We start from the raw sequence: 19,615 nt of genomic DNA, 5'->3' as shown, positions 1-19,615 counted from the left end.
CTCACCCCAACCCTGGAGAACTGGACAGGTGACAGACGAGGTGACCCCACCCAGTCTGTTAGAATGAGGACATAAAGTGGGACATATCATGGCCAGTTAAGGGAGATAAGGAAGCCAGTTTAACCTATAAATAATAGTAATAATTTGGTGGATGCTTATTTGTCCTATTTTATTATACAGGTGTGAATTGGAAATGTGTTTTTGCATATCCCAACTCCCCCTGACACACCCAAACCAGTTGAACCTATAAACCATCTATCCTGTGTGGCTGCAATTCTATATTTAATACACACCCACACTCTCTCTCTCTCTCTCTCTCTCTCTGTCTGTGTGTGCTGCTCCCTGTAGGTGAGCCAGTAACAGTGTATCGTCTGGAGGAGAGTTCTCCCAACACCATCAACAACAGCATGTCCTCCTGGGCTCACAAAGGTCTCTGTGCCAAGATAGAGTTCCTCAGTAAGGAGGAGATGGGAGGGGGGCTGCGACGTGCACTCAAGGTACAGCTGGTGTGTGTGGTCACTACTGTCTAGTGTCTTCACTACATGTAACAGATATGGAAATGAACATTAACCAGTATTGCTATTGGTTTGTTGCTTTTGGTTGTTGGTTTGTTGCATTGTTGTACAATAATGTATTTCTCGGCAGGACAATAAACTGTAACTATTGTACTCTAGGTGCTGTGTACGTGGTCGGAGTATGACATTCTGAAGCCAGGTCACCTGTATATCGTTAAGTCCTTCCTACCAGAGGTGGTCCAGACCTGGCAGAGCATCTACAAGGAGGACACTGTACTGCTGCTCTGTCTCAGGGTAGAGGAGAACACACTCACACACACTGCTTCACCCAATGAGATGGATATATATACACACACACACACACACACACACACACACACACACACACACACACACACACACACACACACACACTGAGGGTACAAAACATTAAGAACACCTTCCTAATATTGATTTCCCCCCCCCCCACTTAAATCTTTTGTCTCGCCCACTCAGACATACACAATCCATGTCTCAAGGCTTAAAAATCCTTCTTTAACCTGTCTCATCCCCTTCATCTCCACTGATTGAAGTGGATTTAAAAGTTGACATCAATAAGAGATCATAGCTTTCACCTGGATTCAGCTGGTCAGTCTGTCATATAAATAGCCATGTTTTGTACACTCAGTGTGTTTGTTCCCTGATTCATTCCCAATACTTAAAGCCCTGAAAGGAGGCGTATGAATATGGCGACCTGGTGGCTTCAATGGCTCTTTTTGGCCAAGACATAGTGTCAGCTATCCAGGGTCTACAATGCATTCGGAAAGTATTCAGACCCCTTGACTTAATTTTTGCGAATGTACCTTATTTACACAAGTATTCAGACCCTTTGTTATGAGGCTCGAAATTGAGCTCAGGTACATCCTGTTTCTACAATTTGATTGGAGTTCACCTGTGGTAAATTCAATTGATTGGAGATGATTTGGAAAGGGACACACCTGTCTATATAAGGTTCCACAGTTGACAGTGAGTGTCAGAGCAAAAACCAAGCCATGAGGTCAAAGGAATTGTCAGTAGAGCTCCGAGACAGGATTGTGCCGAGGCAGAGATCTGGGGAAGGGTACCAAAACATTTCTGCAGCATTGAATGTCCCCAAGAACACAGTGGCCAAACTGAGCAATCAGGGGAGAAGGGCCTTGGTCAGGGAGGTGACCAAGAACCTGATGGTCACTCTGACAGAGCTCTTGAGTTCCTCTGTGGAGATGGGAGAACCTTCCAGAAGGACAACCATCTCTGCAGCACTCCACCAATCAGGACTTTATGGTAGAGTGGCCAGATGGAAGCCACTCCTCAGTAAGAGGCACATGACAGCCCGTTTGGAGTTGCCAAAAGGCACCTAAAGGACTCTCAGACCATGAGAAACAAAATGTTCTGGTCTGATGAAACCAAGATTGAACTCTTTGGCCTGAATGCCAAGCGTCACGTCTGGAGGAAACCTGGCACCATCCCTACGGTGAAGCATGGTGGTGGCAGCATCATGCTGTGGGGATGTTTTTCAGCGGCAGGGACTGGGAGACTAGTCAGGATGGAGGGAAAGATGAGCGGAGCAAAGTGCAAAGAGATCCTTGATGAAAACCTGCCCCAGAGCACTCAGGAACAAAGTCTGTGGCGAAGGTTCACCTTCCAACAGGATAATGGCCCTAAGCACACAGCCAAGACAACGCAGGAGTGGCTTCGGGACAAGTCTCTGAATGTCCTTGAGTGGCCCAGCCAGGGCCCAGACTTGAACCCGATCGAACATCTCTGGAGAGACCTGAAAATAGCTGTGCAGCGACGCTCCCCATCCAACCTGACAGAGCTTGAAAGGATCTGCAGAGAAGAATGGGAGAAACTCCCCAAATACAGGCGTGCCAAGCTTGTAGCATCATACCCAAGAAGACTCGAGGCTGTAGTCGCTGCCAAAGGTGCTTCAACAAAGTACTGAGTAAAGTGTCTGAATACTTATGTAAATGTTATATTTCAGTTTAGAATTTTAATACATTTGCAAACACTTCTAAAAACCTTTATTTGCTTTGTCATAATGGGACAGATGAGGGGATAGATTTGATGAGGGGGAAAAACAATTAAATCCATTTTAGAATAAGGCTGTAACGTAACAAAGTGGAAAAAGTCAAGGGGTCTGAATAATTTCCGAATGCACTGTATATACTGTATGTCATTGGCTTCACCTCAGTGTACACACACACACTCTTCATAATGACACACCATAGCAGGATAACTATGGTTAGTTTTCCTTTTTAATATATGATCATTTCCACCACCCTCTTCCTCCATTCTATTCATCCTTCCTTCCTTCTCTATCCTTCCTTCCTCTGGTCTATTCAATGTGGAAATATGGAAATACCTCATACACGGGTATCATCTCTCTCACATTTGTTCTCTCTTGACAGGAAATTCAACAGCAGAGAGCTGCTCAGAAATTGACATTTGCCTTCAACCAAATGAGGCCCAAGACAATCCCTTACTCTCCCAGGTAAACTAACACACCAGAGCTATATGGCGCACTTCTCATTTAGCTGCTTGTTTTCAGGTGTTTTCAGCTGCTAACCATTAAAAATGTATGTCTTTTGACATTTTAAACATGAATTTCAGAAGACACAGTGCCCACCTCTTTCTCTCTGTCTCTCTCTCTGTCTCTGTGTGTGTGTAGGTTTCTGGAGGTGTTTCTGTTGTACTGTCACTCAGCAGGCCAGTGGTTTGCTATAGAGGAGTGTATTACTGGAGAGTTCAGGAAGTTTAACAATAACAACGGGGACGAGATTGTCCCAACCAACCTTCTGGAGGAGACCATGCTGGCTTTCAGCCACTGGACATACGAGTACACCCGGGGAGAGCTGTTAGTGCTGGACCTACAAGGTAATACTGACCTTCAACCCCTAACCTTTAACCCCTGACCCTTCAGTAGGGTTGCAAAGGGTCTGGAAATTTACAGTAAATGTCCAGAATTCTTTGGGAAATTTTCCATGTGAAGTTAAGTCTGGGAATTTTGCTTAAATTCATCAACAAAAAGTTAGCTTATAACAATGAACCTTTTTTGTGGGATACACATAAGGCAATTCTAGGTCTTATGCATATTTTGGTTAAACTATCCCCAATTCAATGGAACTGCAACCCTCTGCATGCACAGTACATTCTTCCATCACATGTACAACTGATTCTCAAGATCTTACACACTAATGAGATGCTGTTGAGGCCACACCATTACACTGTCTGAGCCAAGGACTACATGCTTACTGGTAAGTTTTGATTACAATACTGGGTGGGGTGAATATATTTTATGACATAATTTATTTTTTTGTTAACTAGTAAATAGTAGTCTACAGCAAAGTGTTTAAATAATTTCTAACTTGTTAACCATTTCTGCTAGTTAGTTTTGCTACCATGTGGGTTTTAGCTTGCTTGCGCCTGCTAACTGAGGAGTGTTAATTCACCCGTTTCCATACATGTTTCATTTTAAAACATTTATCTTACAAAGGAGTTGTTTAATCTAACTGCTTAACTATTTATCTGTACATGGAATTGTATTTTTTTGATTTTTTTCCCCCCTAATCTTTACAGGAAAATGCCACAGGCACTATCTGATGTGTGGAGACATTACACTGCAGCTAATGTAGAAGGAAAAGCTGTGTACATTTGCAAATACTGTGCCAAATCGTATGTGAAGAATGCAACAAAGCCACAGAATCATCCGGCCAAGTGCATAAAGTTCCCTCAGCGCTCACAACAAGCAACCTCTGACAAAAGTCCCTCTACTTCTATTAGAGGTGGAAACGATGAATCAGACACCTTATCGATAGCAACAGCTCATGGTCCTCCTGGAATCAGAAGTTTTTTGACTCAATGGAGGAACGTAGTCAGAGAAATGCTGATGAATGTCTTGCTCGAGCTGTGTATGCAACTGGTTCACCTCTGATGCTCACAGGCAATGTGTATTGGAAGATATTTCTGAATGTTCTTGGCCCAGCATACACCCCTCCAACCAGACATGCTTTATCTACTAATTTGCTGGATGCAGAGTCCAACAGAGTTCAAGTGAAGGTCAAGCAAATCATAGAGAAAGCAGACTGTATTGCAATCATCTCTGATGGGTGGTTGAATGTTCGTGGGCAAGGAATAATTAACTACATCCTCTCCACCCCTCAACCAGTATTCTACAAGAACACAGACACAAGGGACAACAGACACACTGGTCTTTACATTGCAGATGAGCTGAAGGCAGTCATCAATGACCTTGGACCACAGAAGGTATTTGCACTGGTGACAGACAATGCTGCGAACATGAAGGCTGCTTGGTCTAAAGTGGAGGAGTCCTGCCCTCACATCACACCCATTGGCTGTGCTGCTCATGCATTGAATCTGCTCCTCAAGGACATCATGGCACTGAAAACAATGGATACACTCAGCAAGAAAGCCAAGGAAATGGTTAGGTATGTGAAGGCTCATCAAGTTATAGCAGCAATCTACCACACCAAGCAAAGTGCGAAGAATAAGAGCACCACATTGAAGCTGCCCAGCAACACCCATTGGGGTGGTGTTGTCATCATGTTTGACAGTCTCCTGGAGGGGAAGGAGTCTCTCCAAGAAATGGCCATATCACAGTCTACCGATATGGACAGCCCCATCAAGAGAATCCTCCTGGATGATGTATTTTGGATGGTAAATGGTAAGCAGCCTGAAACTCCTGAAACCTATAGCAGTAGCCATTGCACGGATTGAGGGAGACAATGCCATCCTGTCTGATGTTCAGACTCTGCTTGCAGATGTAAGAGAAGAAATCCATACTGCCTTGCCCACTACACTGTTGCTCCAAGCAGAGGAAACTGCAGTTCTGAAATACATCAAAAGTGTGAAGACTTCTGCCTGAAGCCCATCCACGCCGCAGCGTACATGTTGGACCCCAAGTATGCTGGCAAGAGCATCCTGTCTGGTGCAGAGATCAACAAGGCCTATGGTGTCATTACTACCGTGTCTCGCCACCGTGGCCTGGATGAGGGCAAGGTTCTTGGCAGTCTGGTGAAGTACACTTCCAAGCAAGGGCTTTGGGATGGAGATGCAATATGGCAGTCGTGCCAAAATATCTCATCAGCCACCTGGTGGAAGGGACTTTGTGGAGCTGAGGCTCTTTCCCCTGTTGCCTCCATCATCCTCCAAATCTCACCAACATCAGCCGCCTCAGAGCGCAACTGGTCCTTGTTTGGGAACACACACCAAAGCACGCAACAGGCCACTGCAAGGGTTGAAAAATTAGTGGTCGTCCGGGCAAATTTTTGGCTTTTTGAGCCTGACAAAGAGCCATCCTCAACAAGGTTGGAAAGTGACAGTGAAGATGAGGCCTCAGTCTGATGTTCAAGAGGTGGACATTGAGGAGGTCCAGGTTGAAGACATGGAAGCCTGAGAGGAAGACAGTCTAGAAACTAAAGCTTTGGTTATCATTTTACAGATGTATGTTGAAAATGTTTTTGGGAGATGCGATAGATCATTGGGGATCATTCAATATTCCTTTCTTTTGTTGTTCAATGAAATCATCCCATGTGAAGAGTCAGCTCATTTAATTAAAGTTCAATTCGTAACTAAATTGTTTTTTTTATTTCTATTGGAAGGATTTAATCATTTGCAATTATGTCTACAGTTGTGGCCAAAAGTTTTGAGAATGACAAATATTAATTTTCAAAGTCTGCTGCCTCAGTTTGTATGATGGCAATTTGCATATACTCCAGAATGTTATGAAGAGTGATCAGATGAATTGCAATTAATTGCAAAGTCCCTCTTTGCCATGCAAATGAACTGAATCCCCCCAAAAAACATTTCCACTGCATTTCAGCCCTGCCACAAAAGGACCAGCTGACATATCAGTGATTCTCTCGTTAACACAGGTGTGAGTGTTGACAAGGCTGGAGATCACTCTGTCATGCTGATTGAGTTCGAATAACAGACTGGAAGCTTCAAAAGGAGGGTGGTGCTTGGAATCATTGTTCTTCCTCTGTCAATCATGGTTACCTGCAAGGAAACACGTGCCGTCATCATTGCTTTGCACAAAAAGGGCTTCACAGGCAAGGATATTGCTGCCAGTAAGATTGCACCTAAATCAACCATTTATCGGATCATCAAGAACTTCAAGGAGAGTGGTTCAATTGTTGTGAAGAAGGCTTCAGGGCGCCCAAGAAAGTCCGGCAAGTGCCAGGACCGTCTCCTAAAGTTGATTCAGCTGCGTGATCTGGGAACCACCAGTACAGAGCTTGCTCAGGAATGGCAGCAGGCAGGTGTGAGTGCATCTGCACACACAGTGAGACGAAGACTTTTGGAGGATGGCCTGGTGTCAAGAAGGACAGCAAAGAAGCCACTTCTCTCCAGGAAAAACATCAGGGACAGACTGATATTCTGCAAAAGGTACAGGGATTGGACTGCTGAGGACTGGGGAAAAGTCATTTTCTCTGATGAATCCCCTTTCAGATTGTTTGGGGCACCCGGAGGAGACAAGGTGAGCGCTACCATCAGTCCTGTGTCATGCCAACAGTAAAGCATCCTGAGACCATTCATGTGGGGTTGCTTCTCAGCCAAGGGAGTGGGCTCACTCACAATTTTGCCTAAGAACACAGCCATGAATAAAGAATGGTACCAACACATCCTCCGAGAGCAACTTCTCCCAACCATCCAGGAACAGTTTGGTGACGAACAATGCCTTTTCCAGCATGATGGAGCACCTTGCCATAAGGCAAAAGTGATAACTAAGTGGCTCGGGGAACAAAACATCGATATTTTGGGTCCATGGCCAGGACACTCCCCAGACCTTAATCCCATTGAGAACTTGTGGTCAATCCTCAAGAGGCGGGTGGACAAATAAAACCCCACAAATTCTGACAAACTCCAAGCATTGATTATGCAAGAATGGGCTGCCATCAGTCAGGATGTGGCCCAGAAGTTAATTAACAGCATGCCAGGGCAGATTGCAGAGGTCATGAAAAAGAAGGGTCAACACTGCAAATATTGACTCTTTGCATCAACTTCATGTAATTGTCAATAAAAGCCTTTGACACTTATGAAATGCTTATAATTATACTTCAGTATTCCATAGTAACATCTGACAAAAATATCTTAAGACACTGAAGCAGCAAACTTTGAAAATGTATATTTCTGTCATTCTCAACACATTTGGCCACAACTGTACTTAGAAACATTTTACATTATGTCTCCATATGATATGGTAAATGTATCCAATGCAAAAACATCTACATTTAAATGGTATTAATATTAATTTGCACATATTCACATTAATTCCCACGGAAAGTTTCCACCTCTGAATATTCCTCAAAATGTTGGACATATGAGTACACCCAGGGAGAGCTGTTGGTGCTGGACTTACAAGGTAATACTGACCTCCAACCCCTAACTTGTAACCCCTGACCCTTCAGTGACTGGACATATGAGTACACCCAGGGAGAGTTGTGCTGGGCTGGTCAAAATCCTGTAAATACAAGTCCCTCCCATTAGTAACTGCTATCTTTGTGTTTTTAGGAGTGGGGGAGATTCTGACTGATCCGTCTGTCATAAAGAGTGGAGAGAAGGGGTGTGTAAACCTGTTTTCTGTTCTCACATTCAAAAAATCATGTTTTGCTTTGTTGTAAAAATATTTTATAACACTCCCGTTTTAATCCGTAGATCATACAACACAATATTTGGACATTTTAGAATGCTCACTTAATTAATAATGTTCTCTTGACTAATCTGTAGATCATATGACATGATATTTGGTCCTGCCAACCTGGGAGACGACGCCATCAGAAACTTCCGGGCCAAACACCACTGCAACTCTTGCTGCAGGAAACTCAAACTTCCCGGTAGGGAATTCTCTCTGTTTGTTTACCGTTTGCATCCGAGTGTGTCCATTACTATGGAGACGAGGTGAGCTTATCTTTTGCTATAGGGACAGAGGACTGTGGGCGAGAGGGGACAATGAATATTCAAATATAAGGCTCTAGGACAATGGAGTAGTGACATTGTTATTTCAGCTTGATGTAGTAGATGGATGCCTGGTGGTCTGCCTCATCTATCTCCTCTTCCTGTGTGTGTTCAGATCTGAAGCGGAACGAGTACACGCCGGACAAACTGATGCTGCCTCAGGACGAATCACACGACCCTGGAAGCGGGACACGCCACTCAATGAGGCTCATGCTCTGATCCTATAGGACACAGCCAGAGAGAAGAGGCCGGTGCTGTTATTCTATTGGCCAATGCCAGAGAGGAGGAAGGAAGAACTAGTGCGCACACCTCATGGCCAGAAGGGATCCAGATTTTGTCAAATTAGCGTCAGATTTGACTTTTCGTAGCAGGTTGGAAGGATTTAACGCAGCAGGTTAGGAGAATTATGTTAATGTTAGGAAAAGATTTAGGGTTAGCAAAAAAAATATCTACTTTTTACATTTATTTGACAAAAGCTGGATAAGGTGGGTCTAGCCATGACCCACCTCATCCAATCAACTGGAAGAGCCACGCCTGTGTTTCCATGGAGAACAATGCATGCATGCAGAACTGTGTTACTTTTGTATCTGTCCAACCAATGCCAATCAGCAACCAAGATGATTTTTAAAAAAATGTGTAAATGGGGAACAAAACTTTTTAAAGACGTTTTTTTTACTACAAGTTTATATGTTATGAGTGTGTGTATGTGTGTGTGTATATATATCAACAGATACAATATCACTGCATAAAGAGACAGTACTTATTCTGAACTATGAAAAGTTGCCTTGTATAAACTAAAGTGCATTGTCTGTCTGTACTGCAGGACTGTAAGGGTCAACCTGCTGAGATACAATTTGCAACACTTTATACAGAATGTCACCAGATACTTTTTTTATAAATGTAAAATACATGTATTATTATGGCATTAGTGGTTCATATTTAATGAGAAGACACATGAATTTGAAAATCTTGTAAAATATGGGCAGATTGCAATGCAACTTTTACAGTACATATGTAATAATTGTATTGTGTTGAACTCTTCTGAAATGTGTCCACTGAATATTGCTAATAGTTTTTAAATGTTACAATGCTGGTACTATTATTGTTTTTCCTTTGTCATCACGTATTGTATGAGCAAATACCAATCTAGTGTATCTTATAGATACTTATATCTGGTACTGAGCAGAAGCAGATGCTGTTTTATTCAGGGGAGTGTAAGGGTCTATTACTCTACATGTTCTACTGTATAACATTTTAAACTAATAAAATGACAGTTATGTCCCATTCCTTGTACAGTATTATGCTGATACTGTCTGGTGGGGATGAGGCCCCCACATTCTTCAGTAAGACTGCAGCTGCTGGCAGACACACCCACAGAGAGAAACTCTCTCTCTCTGTCTCACACACACCTGTTGATCAGCCAGCTGATAAAGAACCCAGTAGCCAACAGTTATTAACCAGTTAGTCGTCTGTAACCCGACACCTTTACCCTACAGTTAGAGGGTCTGGATGGGAACTCTGCATATTTCATCCTTTTCACAAACCTCATCTCCACCTACATCTTTAGCAGTTTAGGAACATGGATCAACAGTGATGAAATCCTTCTTGGTGTTGTCACATACAAAGTCCAGTGGAAAGCAACATTGTGTAAAATAATATTACTGTACATACTATGTCCATTTTACATCCACATTGATGTTTTGGTGGTGTTGAAGGTGGAGCTGCGTCAGAGCTGTCAAATCCACCAGTGGCTCCTGGCATTATACCTGTTAAGTTAAGTTCCAACACTGGAATGTGAGATGTAATCTACATCTCGATTAGGATGATAAAATACTTATTTTGTTGAATGATTTTTACATTTGAACGTAGTTATTTCTATATAGCCTACACTTTCTCATTCTGAACTTCTAAAGCGAATGGGGGCAGGAGTGGCTTCATGAAGATGCCAGAGCAGCTGCTCACCGATTTGACAGCTCCAACACAGTTCCACCACCAAGTCATCCACTATGTAGGTGTCTACTATCGCTGGTTAAAGCTCTGATTTAATCTAGGCCTTAGTAGTAGTAATAAGTTAGCAGTAGTAGTTATTAGTGATAGTAGGCTTCCATATGTTTGTTGTTTTTATGGCTTATGAATTTGTAGTTTGCAAATTTCTGTGAAAATAGACAAAATGCTTTTTGATCTTCGGCCAATAGAAAGAGCTGAGTACAGTATATTGAATGTCTGTTGGTCGAATAGCAGAATATTTTTTTAACCACTTCCTGTCTAGGCTTGATAAACCAGTCTACTTGTTACCTGGAAGGGCGTGGTTATATGGTGAATCTGTAGTTTACTCACCTTGAGTAGTCTGCAGTTTACTCACCTTGTTCCTAACAGTGCTCACCTGCTCTCACTTTTGTCTCTTTCCCATTGCTCTCACACAAACACGTCCCAGAGAGGAGAAACTACCAAGAGAGAAGAATCATGTCTGTGGAAGTCCACACAGAATATTGGTAAGTTGTTTTACTACATCTGTTAATGTCTACTCTAAAATGTTATTAGGAGATCTGTTGTTATACCAAAGAAAACAACAGTGAGACAGTGTACAAACTGTCTGAATGTGTTGCTGTGGAACCAGTAGACTTCCTAATGCCTCAGGTTATTGATTTAAAGAGAGAGTTTGCAGACAAAAACAAAACTTGACATGATTTTCCAATTAGAGAAACTCATTATTTACATCATCAGTCTAACTTTTACCAACGTTTTAACTACCTTCTCCATTTCTATTGTCCAGTGTAAAGTTATAGATATGACATGCCATGTGCAGTCTGTGTGTGTGACGGTGTGTGTGTTTGTGTTGTGGTCTGCAGTAGTGGATGAGGGTACGAGTCTCGCTATCGGGACCTAGCATCTGCCATCAAGCGGAACGTTCCTGATGCGACGGTGTGTGTGTGTGTGTGACGGTGTGTGTGTGTGTAATGGTGTGTTTGTGTTGTGGTCTGCAGTAGTGGATGAGGGTACGAGTCTCGCTATCAGGACCTAGCATCTGCCATCAAGCGGAACGTTCCTGATGCGACGGTGTGTGTGTGTGTGTGTAACGGTGTGTTTGTGTTGTGGTCTGCAGTAGTGGATGAGGGTACGAGTCTCGCTATCAGGACCTAGCATCTGCCATCAAGCGGAACGTTCCTGATGCGACGGTGTGTGTGTGACGGTGTGTGTAACAGTGTGTTTGTGTTGTGGTCTGCAGTAGTGGATGAGGGTACGAGTCTCGCTATCAGGACCTAGCATCTGCCATCAAGCGGAACGTTCCTGATGCGACGGTGTGTGTGTGACGGTGTGTGTAACAGTGTGTTTGTGTTGTGGTCTGCAGTAGTGGATGAGGGTACGAGTCTATCAGGACCTATCAGTTTCGAGGTAACAGTGAATGGTAAACTGGCCTACTCTAAACTGGAGGCAGGAGGATTCCCAGACACCAAGGAGGTGTGTGTTATTCCTGTTCTAACCACCAGGTGGCACCATACTCATAATGTATCTTCATGTATTGTCTGAGGTAAAGCCACAGTATCTGAACCTGAACAGTAGTTCAGAAGTGTTTAAATCAGGGAGCATGGATAAGGCATGGGATCCAATCCCAGCCAAGTCATACTATTTCCTTAATCATTTCATTGTACTGTATAGTATACACCCCGTGTATCCTGTGCATATGATATGACAAATATACATTTATTTCATTTATCTCCTACATGCTCTCTCTGTAACATGTGCTCTACTGTCTGACCAGATGGTGGCGATGGTGAAGGAGGTGAGCCGCGGAGGAAAGGTCGAGAAAGTGAAGAAGGATAATAAGTGTGTTCTCCAATAGATGAGTGGATATTGAGAGAGAGGGAGAGTGTTTAAGATCCTGGGTCCTGATCTGATTCTATTAATGATTGTTTACAATGAAACTAGGGATGTGAACATGATGAAGTTTACAGTCATTTCAACTCTGTGATCTGAGGGAAATACTCTCATCCTGTGTCTCTGATTTATACTGTCATGTCTTATGTTTTCCTTGTCTGTTTTTCTTTTGTTATACAGACACAGATATTATAGACTGACTAGCATTTAGTTTTACATTCTATAAATTAAGTATTGTACTCAATGTTGACCTCTGCAGTTGTATAGGCTGTATGTGTATTTTTAAATGATCAAATAAATTCAATGAAACAATTAGTATTGAGTTTGTGTGTTGGGAGGGTGCTGTTGGACATTTACTGGTGTTGTGTTATTATTGGATGTTGTGCCAGGCAATCTTTCCCATCTTCACTTTGCCTCTTTCACTTTCTTTCTTACCGGGTGTGATGATGCAATAGATGCACTGCCTTGGCCTTTATAGCGGTCAAGGGATTTTATTTGATCTTATCTGATTTTGTGTGTAGGCCGAGACTGGATTCTATCCCCCAAAATGTTATTCCTCTGTGTGTTATATTATTTGTAGAGGTACAAAGTCTTTCATTTTAGTTTTTATATGGCTGTATAAAGATGACAGTTTATTATCAAACTTGTGATAGAGGTCACACTTCAGCCAAGAGGGGGATTTAATCTGTGATGTGGGAGAGGGAATTACCACTCTGCCATCTGGAGTTTTACTACATTTTACCACCACTGTATTCCATGGAACTTAGAGCTGATTTATTATTCATTCTATCCACTCTATTAGCCTCTGTCAAATGCACTTTAAACTGTAATACATCTGTTCTGTGATATCCTCCAGCATATTGGAGAATATTCTAGAATCTGACCCTTTCTACCCCTCTATCTCTCTGGCCCCCATCTAACCATGCCCTTTCAGATAACAGGTGAACAGATGGATAGAGGGACAGTCATTCAGCTTATCTGTAACAGTGCCCATCTGCTCTCACGTCTCTTTCGCATTGCTCACACACACACACACACACATACACACACACACACTCACTCTTGTCGTGTCGTTGGCATCATTAAAACTGAAGACATATTTATCAAATAACTCTGTAATTATTATTACGCGATTAACCTGATTAATCATGTAACTGTAATTAACTAGGAAGTCGGGGCACCAAGGAAAATATTCAGATTACAAAGTTATAATTTTCAGATATTTTAATACCTGATCAATTAGTCTTCGAATTAATGAATTATTATTTACCTCACGCTAGTCTCATTCCAAACGTCGTAAATTGTTGGTTATCTGCACGAACCCACTATGAGTCATCCATGCATCAATTGTCTTAAAATCATTTATTTACTAAGTAATTCACAGAAATGCATGACAAACAGTATATATGTTTACAAGGAAATTATAGGAGAATGTGCCCTAGTGGGCTAAACCGGCATGGCAGCTTGTTAGACAAAAGGGGGGTGGGGTCAGCTGAGAAGGCACTACAGAGTTGATAATTATATTAATTGAAATGCTAATCCTTTGCACATGAACGCTCACTCATTCGGGAACAATTTGCAATCAATATATATATTTACGCTCAGTGTGTCGTCGGGATCTCTGTTGAAAAGTCCGCCCTCTCTCGCGCTCTGTCGTGGTTAGAATGGGTAGTTCAGAGTGACATTCATTAATGTCGTTATAGGAGAGATGTTTCGGCGGTTGTCGGTCTTCATGTTCAATGATACCGAATTCCTAGCTGCAGACTAGTAATTAATATCAAAGACTTGTTCTTATTCTGTCGGTATCGATAGTCTAAGAGTTTAACCACGTGGTATGGTTAAAAGTTCATCAAGAGAAATGCATGGTCTCCAACCTTTAGCCATCTCGTAATTGAGGTAAGCTCGGTTTGGTGATAGAAAACCTCGGTGGGGGTTTTATTCGGAAGAGCAGAAAAGGGCCTGTCCCATGACGCCAGACCATAACTGTGCTCATGGGCGGTCCTCTGATTTAGTTAAGACTCCAAAGGGAATTGGAGTTTCCTTCATTAAACAGTCCAAAATCACATTACACGATTTCACAAACAGTTCCATCCTTATTCATTCATTTTATACAACCATTTAGTCTCATACCTGAGACTCTTCTATAAACATGATTATGGTAATGTGGCCGTATTGTCTCTCATGAGTTTCACAAAATTGGACCGAACGGACCAGTTCGTTGCTGGATTCTTCACCAATCTTTTATACCTTCTCCAGAACATAAATGTCATTCGCTTCTCCAGTTCTGTGAGGTGGAAGAACTCCTTTGTTCTCTCTATACTGGGGCCATGAGGAGAGGGTCTCCTTGTAGGAATTTACGACCGCTCTTACAGAGCCTGGTGTCAGAACTATAGAGGTCGAGGGATGGTGCTCGCAGTGTCCAAAGAGGGCAACGTCATGACACTCTAGAGAGAAGAATCATGTCTGTGGAAGTCCACACAGAATATTGGTAAGTTGTTTTACTACATCTGTTAATGTCTACTCTAAAATGTTATTAGGAGATCTGTTGTTATACCAAAGAAAACAACAGTGAGACAGTGTACAAACTGTCTGAATGTGTTGCTGTGGAACCAGTAGACTTCCTATTGCCTCAGGTTATTGATTTAAAGAGAGAGTTTGCAGACAAAAACAAAAGTTTACATGATTTTCCAATTAGAGAAACTCATTATTTACATCATCAGTCTAACTTTTACCAACGTTTTAACTACCCTCTCCATTTCTATTGTCCAGTGTAAAGTTATAGATATGACATGCCATGTGCAGTCTGTGTGTGTGACGATGTGTGTGTGTGTGTGTGTGTGATGATGTGTGTGTGACGATGTGTTTGTGTTGTGGTCTGCAGTAGTGGATGAGGGTACGAGTCTCGCTATCAGGACCTAGCATCTTCCATCAAGCGGAACGTTCCTGATGCGACGGTGACGGGAACCACGGGGCGGCGCTGTAAGTTACACACACAGCTTAAAGTTACCCTCTCAGATAGTGACGTCACAGCTGTGCTTTACACACAGAACGACGCTACAGATCCCATCGGACTTCAACTGACTACACTCTGATGGTCCATCCATTAGATTTGATCAATACCTCAGTAGATTATTATGTTCTATATTCTGGGGACCCCCTGAGTTAACTTTTTTTGTTGCCCCAGCACTACACAGCTGATTCAAATAACCAATGCTTGTTGATGAGTTGGTTATATGAATCAGCTGTGTAGTGCTAATGCAAACATCAAAACGTGCACCCAGGGGGGGCCCCAGGACCGGGTTTGGGAAACCCTGCTCCAGTAGATGAGTGGAGAGCAAGAGGTAGAAAGGAGGATAAAAGGAGAGAGGGGGAGAGGAGGAGGACAGTGTTTTATAAGATCCTGGGTCCTGACCTGATTCTATTATGATTGTTCACATTGAAACTAGGGATGTGAACATGGAGACTAGAGTTTGTTTTATTTAACTAGGCACGTCAGTTAAGAACCAATTCTTATTGACAATGACGGCCTACCCCAGCCAAACCTGGACGATGCTGGACTAATTGTGCGCCGCCCTATGGGACTCCCATTCACGGCCGGTTGTGATACAGCCTGGAATCTAACCAGGGTCTGTAGTGACGCCTCTAGCACTGAGATGCAGTGCCTTAGACCGCTGCACCACCCGGGAGTCCCCAGAGTCATTTCAACGGTCTGGGATTTAAGGAAAATACTCTCATCCTGTTATGTTATGTTGTTATTCCTATGTTTTTCTTTCATGATACAGACAGGGATATTATATTAGCATTTAGATTTATATTCTATAAGTTATATTCTACTCAATACAGATCTCTGCAGTTGTACATGTATTTTTAAATGATCATATAAATGAAATCAATCAGTTGGTATAGAGTGTGTGTTGGGAACGTTAGGGGAGCAGGGCACACACACACACTGCACTTTACCAGGTAACATCCACACACTCCAGCAGCATCACAGACTGGCCTACCAGGTGACAGTAGTGCCTGCACCATGGACAGATAAAATCTTACAGCGCCTGAGATCAGAGCACCAATCTACCGCAGGCTTCCTGTCCAGATCCTCATCTACCAATCTCTCTCAATCTTTTGCTCTTTTTCTCCTTTATCTCTCTATCCCACCAGGTTCTGAATTATCAGAGAAGGAAATATCTGCTCTATACACAAATAAACATCCTACTGCTATTACACAGTGACACACTGGCAGTGCCAGCAGTGGTGTAAAGTACTTAAGTAGTACTTTAAATTATTTTTACTTCAATTGTTTATTTGGGGTATCTGTACTTGTGACATTACATGACATGCCTAGTGACATTACATGACATGCCTAGTGACATTCACTGTCCCCTGTCCACAGTCTAGTGACATTACATGACATGCCTAGTGACATTCACTGTCCCCTGTCCACAGTCTAGTGACATTACATGACATGCCTAGTGACATTCACTGTCCCCTGTCCACAGTCTAGTGACATTACATGACATGCCTAGTGACATTCACTGTCCCCTGTCCACAGTCTAGTGACATTACATGACATGCCTAGTGACATTCACTGTCCCCTGTCCACAGTCTAGTGACATTACATGACATGCCTAGTGACATTCACTGTCCCCTGTCCACAGTCTAGTGACATTACATGACATGCCTAGTGACATTCACTGTCCCCTGTCCACAGTCTAGTGACATTACATGACATGCCTAGTGACATTCACTGTCCCCTGTCCACAGTCTAGTGACATTACATGACATGCCTAGTGACATTCACTGTCCCCTGTCCACAGTCTAGTGACATTACATGACATGCCTAGTGACATTCACTGTCCCCTGTCCACAGTCTAGTGACATTACATGACATGCCTAGTGACATTCACTGTCCCCTGTCCACAGTCTAGTGACATTACATGACATGCCTAGTGACATTCACTGTCCCCTGTCCACAGTCTAGTGACATTACATGACATGCCTAGTGACATTCACTGTCCCCTGTCCACAGTCTAGTGACATTACATGACATGCCTAGTGACATTCACTGTCCCCTGTCCACAGTCTAGTGGCTAGTGACATTACATGACATGCCTAGTGACATTCACTGTCCCCTGTCCACAGTCTAGTGGCTAGTGACATTACATGACATGCCTAGTGACATTCACTGTCCAGTCTATAGATAACATCATTCACTGTCCCCTGTCCAGTCTAGAGCTAACATCATTCACTGTCCCCTGTCCAGTCTAGAGCTAACATCATTCACTGTCCCCTGTCCAGTCTATAAACATCATTCACTGTCCCCTGTCCAGTCTCGACCTAACATCATTCACTGTCCCCTGTCCAGTCTAGAGCTAACATCATTCACTGTCCCCTGTCCAGTCTAGAGCTAACATCATTCACTGTCCCCTGTCCAGTCTAGAGCTAACATCATTCACTGTCCCCTGTCCAGTCTATAGACATCATTCACTGTCCCCTGTCCAGTCTATATACATCATTCACTGTCCCCTGTCCAGTCTAGAGCTAACATCATTCACTGTCCCCTGTCCAGTCTATAGACATCATTCACTGTCCCCTGTCCAGTCTAGAGCTAACATCATTCACTGTCCCCTGTCCAGTCTATAAACATAATTCACTGTCCCCTGTCCAGTCTATAAACATCATTCACTGTCCCCTGTCCAGTCTATAAACATCATTCACTGTCCCCTGTCCAGTCTATAGACATCATTCACTGTCCCCTGTCCAGTCTATAAACATCATTCACTGTCCCCTGTCCAGTCTAGAGCTAACATCATTCACTGTCCCCTGTCCAGTCTAGAGCTAACATCATTCACTGTCCCCTGTCCAGTCTAGAGCTAACATCATTCACTGTCCCCTGTCCAGTCTATAGACATCATTCACTGTCCCCTGTCCAGTCTATAGACATCATTCACTGTCCCCTGTCCAGTCTATAGACATCATTCACTGTCCCCTGTCCAGTCTATAGACATCATTCATTGTCCCCTGTCCAGTCTAGAGCTAACATCATTCACTGTCCCCTGTCCAGTCTATATATATCATTCACTGTCCCCTGTCCAGTCTATAAACATCATTCACTGTCCCCTGTCCAGTCTATAAACATCATTCACTGTCCCCTGTCCAGTCTATATATATCATTCACTGTCCCCTGTCCAGTCTATAAACATCATTCACTGTCCCCTGTCCAGTCTGACATCATTCACTGTCCCCTGTCCAGTCTAGAGCTAACATCATTCACTGTCCCCTGTCCAGTCTATATATATCATTCACTGTCCCCTGTCCAGTCTATAGATATCATTCACTGCCCCCTGTCCAGTTTAGAGACACCAACACAACATGACTAGCATCAGTCCCCAGCCCAGACTTCAGCCGGTCAGTGATCATTCTGCTGCTACTGGGTGTCTAAGGTCAGTGATCATTCTACTGGGTGTCTAAGGTCAGTGATCATTCTACTGGGTGTCTAAGGTCAGTGATAATTCTACTGCTACTGGTTGTCTAAGGTCAGTGATCATTCTACTGGGTGTCTAAGGTCAGTGATCATTCTACTGCTACTGGTTGTCTAAGGTCAGTGATCATTCTACTGGGTGTTTAAGGTCAGTGATCATTCTACTGGGTGTTTAAGGTCAGTGATCATTCTACTGGGTGTTTAAGGTCAGTGATCATTCTACTGCTACTGGGTGTCTAAGGTCAGTGATCATTCTACTGCTACTGGGTGTCTAAGGTCAGTGATCATTCTACTGCTACTGGGTGTCTAAGGTCAGTGATCATTCTACTGCTACTGGGTGTCTAAGGTCAGTGATCATTCTGCTGCTACTGGGTGTCTAAGGTCAGTGATCATTCTGCTGCTACTGGGTGTCTAAGGTCAGTGATCATTCTACTGCTACTGGGTGTCTAAGGTCAGTGATCATTCTACTGCTACTGGGTGTCTAAGGTCAGTGATCATTCTACTGCTACTGGGTGTCTAAGGTCAGTGATCATTCTGCTGCTACTGGGTGTCTAAGGTCAGTGATCATTCTGCTGGGTGTCTAAGGTCAGTGATCATTCTACTGGGTGTCTAAGGTCATTGAGGTCAGAGTTTAACATGTTTCTCAGACCCCCAGACTTCTGTCTGACTCCCTGCCTCTCAATCCTGGTCTCTCACCAATTCCCCCTCCCCCCTTCTGTCTCTACCTTTGCTTGTTTTTGAGACCCAGTCC

At 43.2% G+C, this 19,615-nt stretch overlaps 1 protein-coding gene across 3 annotated transcripts in view; it reads left to right on the top strand.

Moving 5' to 3' along the window:
- The window catches only part of LOC106587734 (transient receptor potential cation channel subfamily M member 7), a 92,742-nt gene extending 82,948 nt beyond the window's left edge, over positions 1-9,794 (top strand). For all 3 annotated transcript variants that reach the window (XM_082957862.1, XM_082957861.1, XM_082957860.1), the window contains exons 35-41: positions 349-497; positions 675-809; positions 2,945-3,027; positions 3,205-3,410; positions 8,067-8,118; positions 8,283-8,389; positions 8,626-9,794. In XM_082957862.1, coding sequence (XP_082813988.1) covers positions 349-497; positions 675-809; positions 2,945-3,027; positions 3,205-3,410; positions 8,067-8,118; positions 8,283-8,389; positions 8,626-8,729 — 836 coding nt within the window. In that variant the 3' untranslated portion in view covers positions 8,730-9,794. The remainder of the gene's footprint in view (positions 1-348; positions 498-674; positions 810-2,944; positions 3,028-3,204; positions 3,411-8,066; positions 8,119-8,282; positions 8,390-8,625) is intronic.
- The last annotated feature ends 9,821 nt before the right edge of the window (positions 9,795-19,615 follow it).

The sequence above is a fragment of the Salmo salar genome, chromosome 11 (assembly GCF_965601325.2).
Source record: "Salmo salar chromosome 11, fSalSal1, whole genome shotgun sequence".
Classification (NCBI taxonomy): Eukaryota; Metazoa; Chordata; class Actinopteri; order Salmoniformes; family Salmonidae; genus Salmo; species Salmo salar.
Note: the sequence above shows the minus strand (reverse complement) of the source record. Positions and strands in the feature narration are given on the sequence as shown.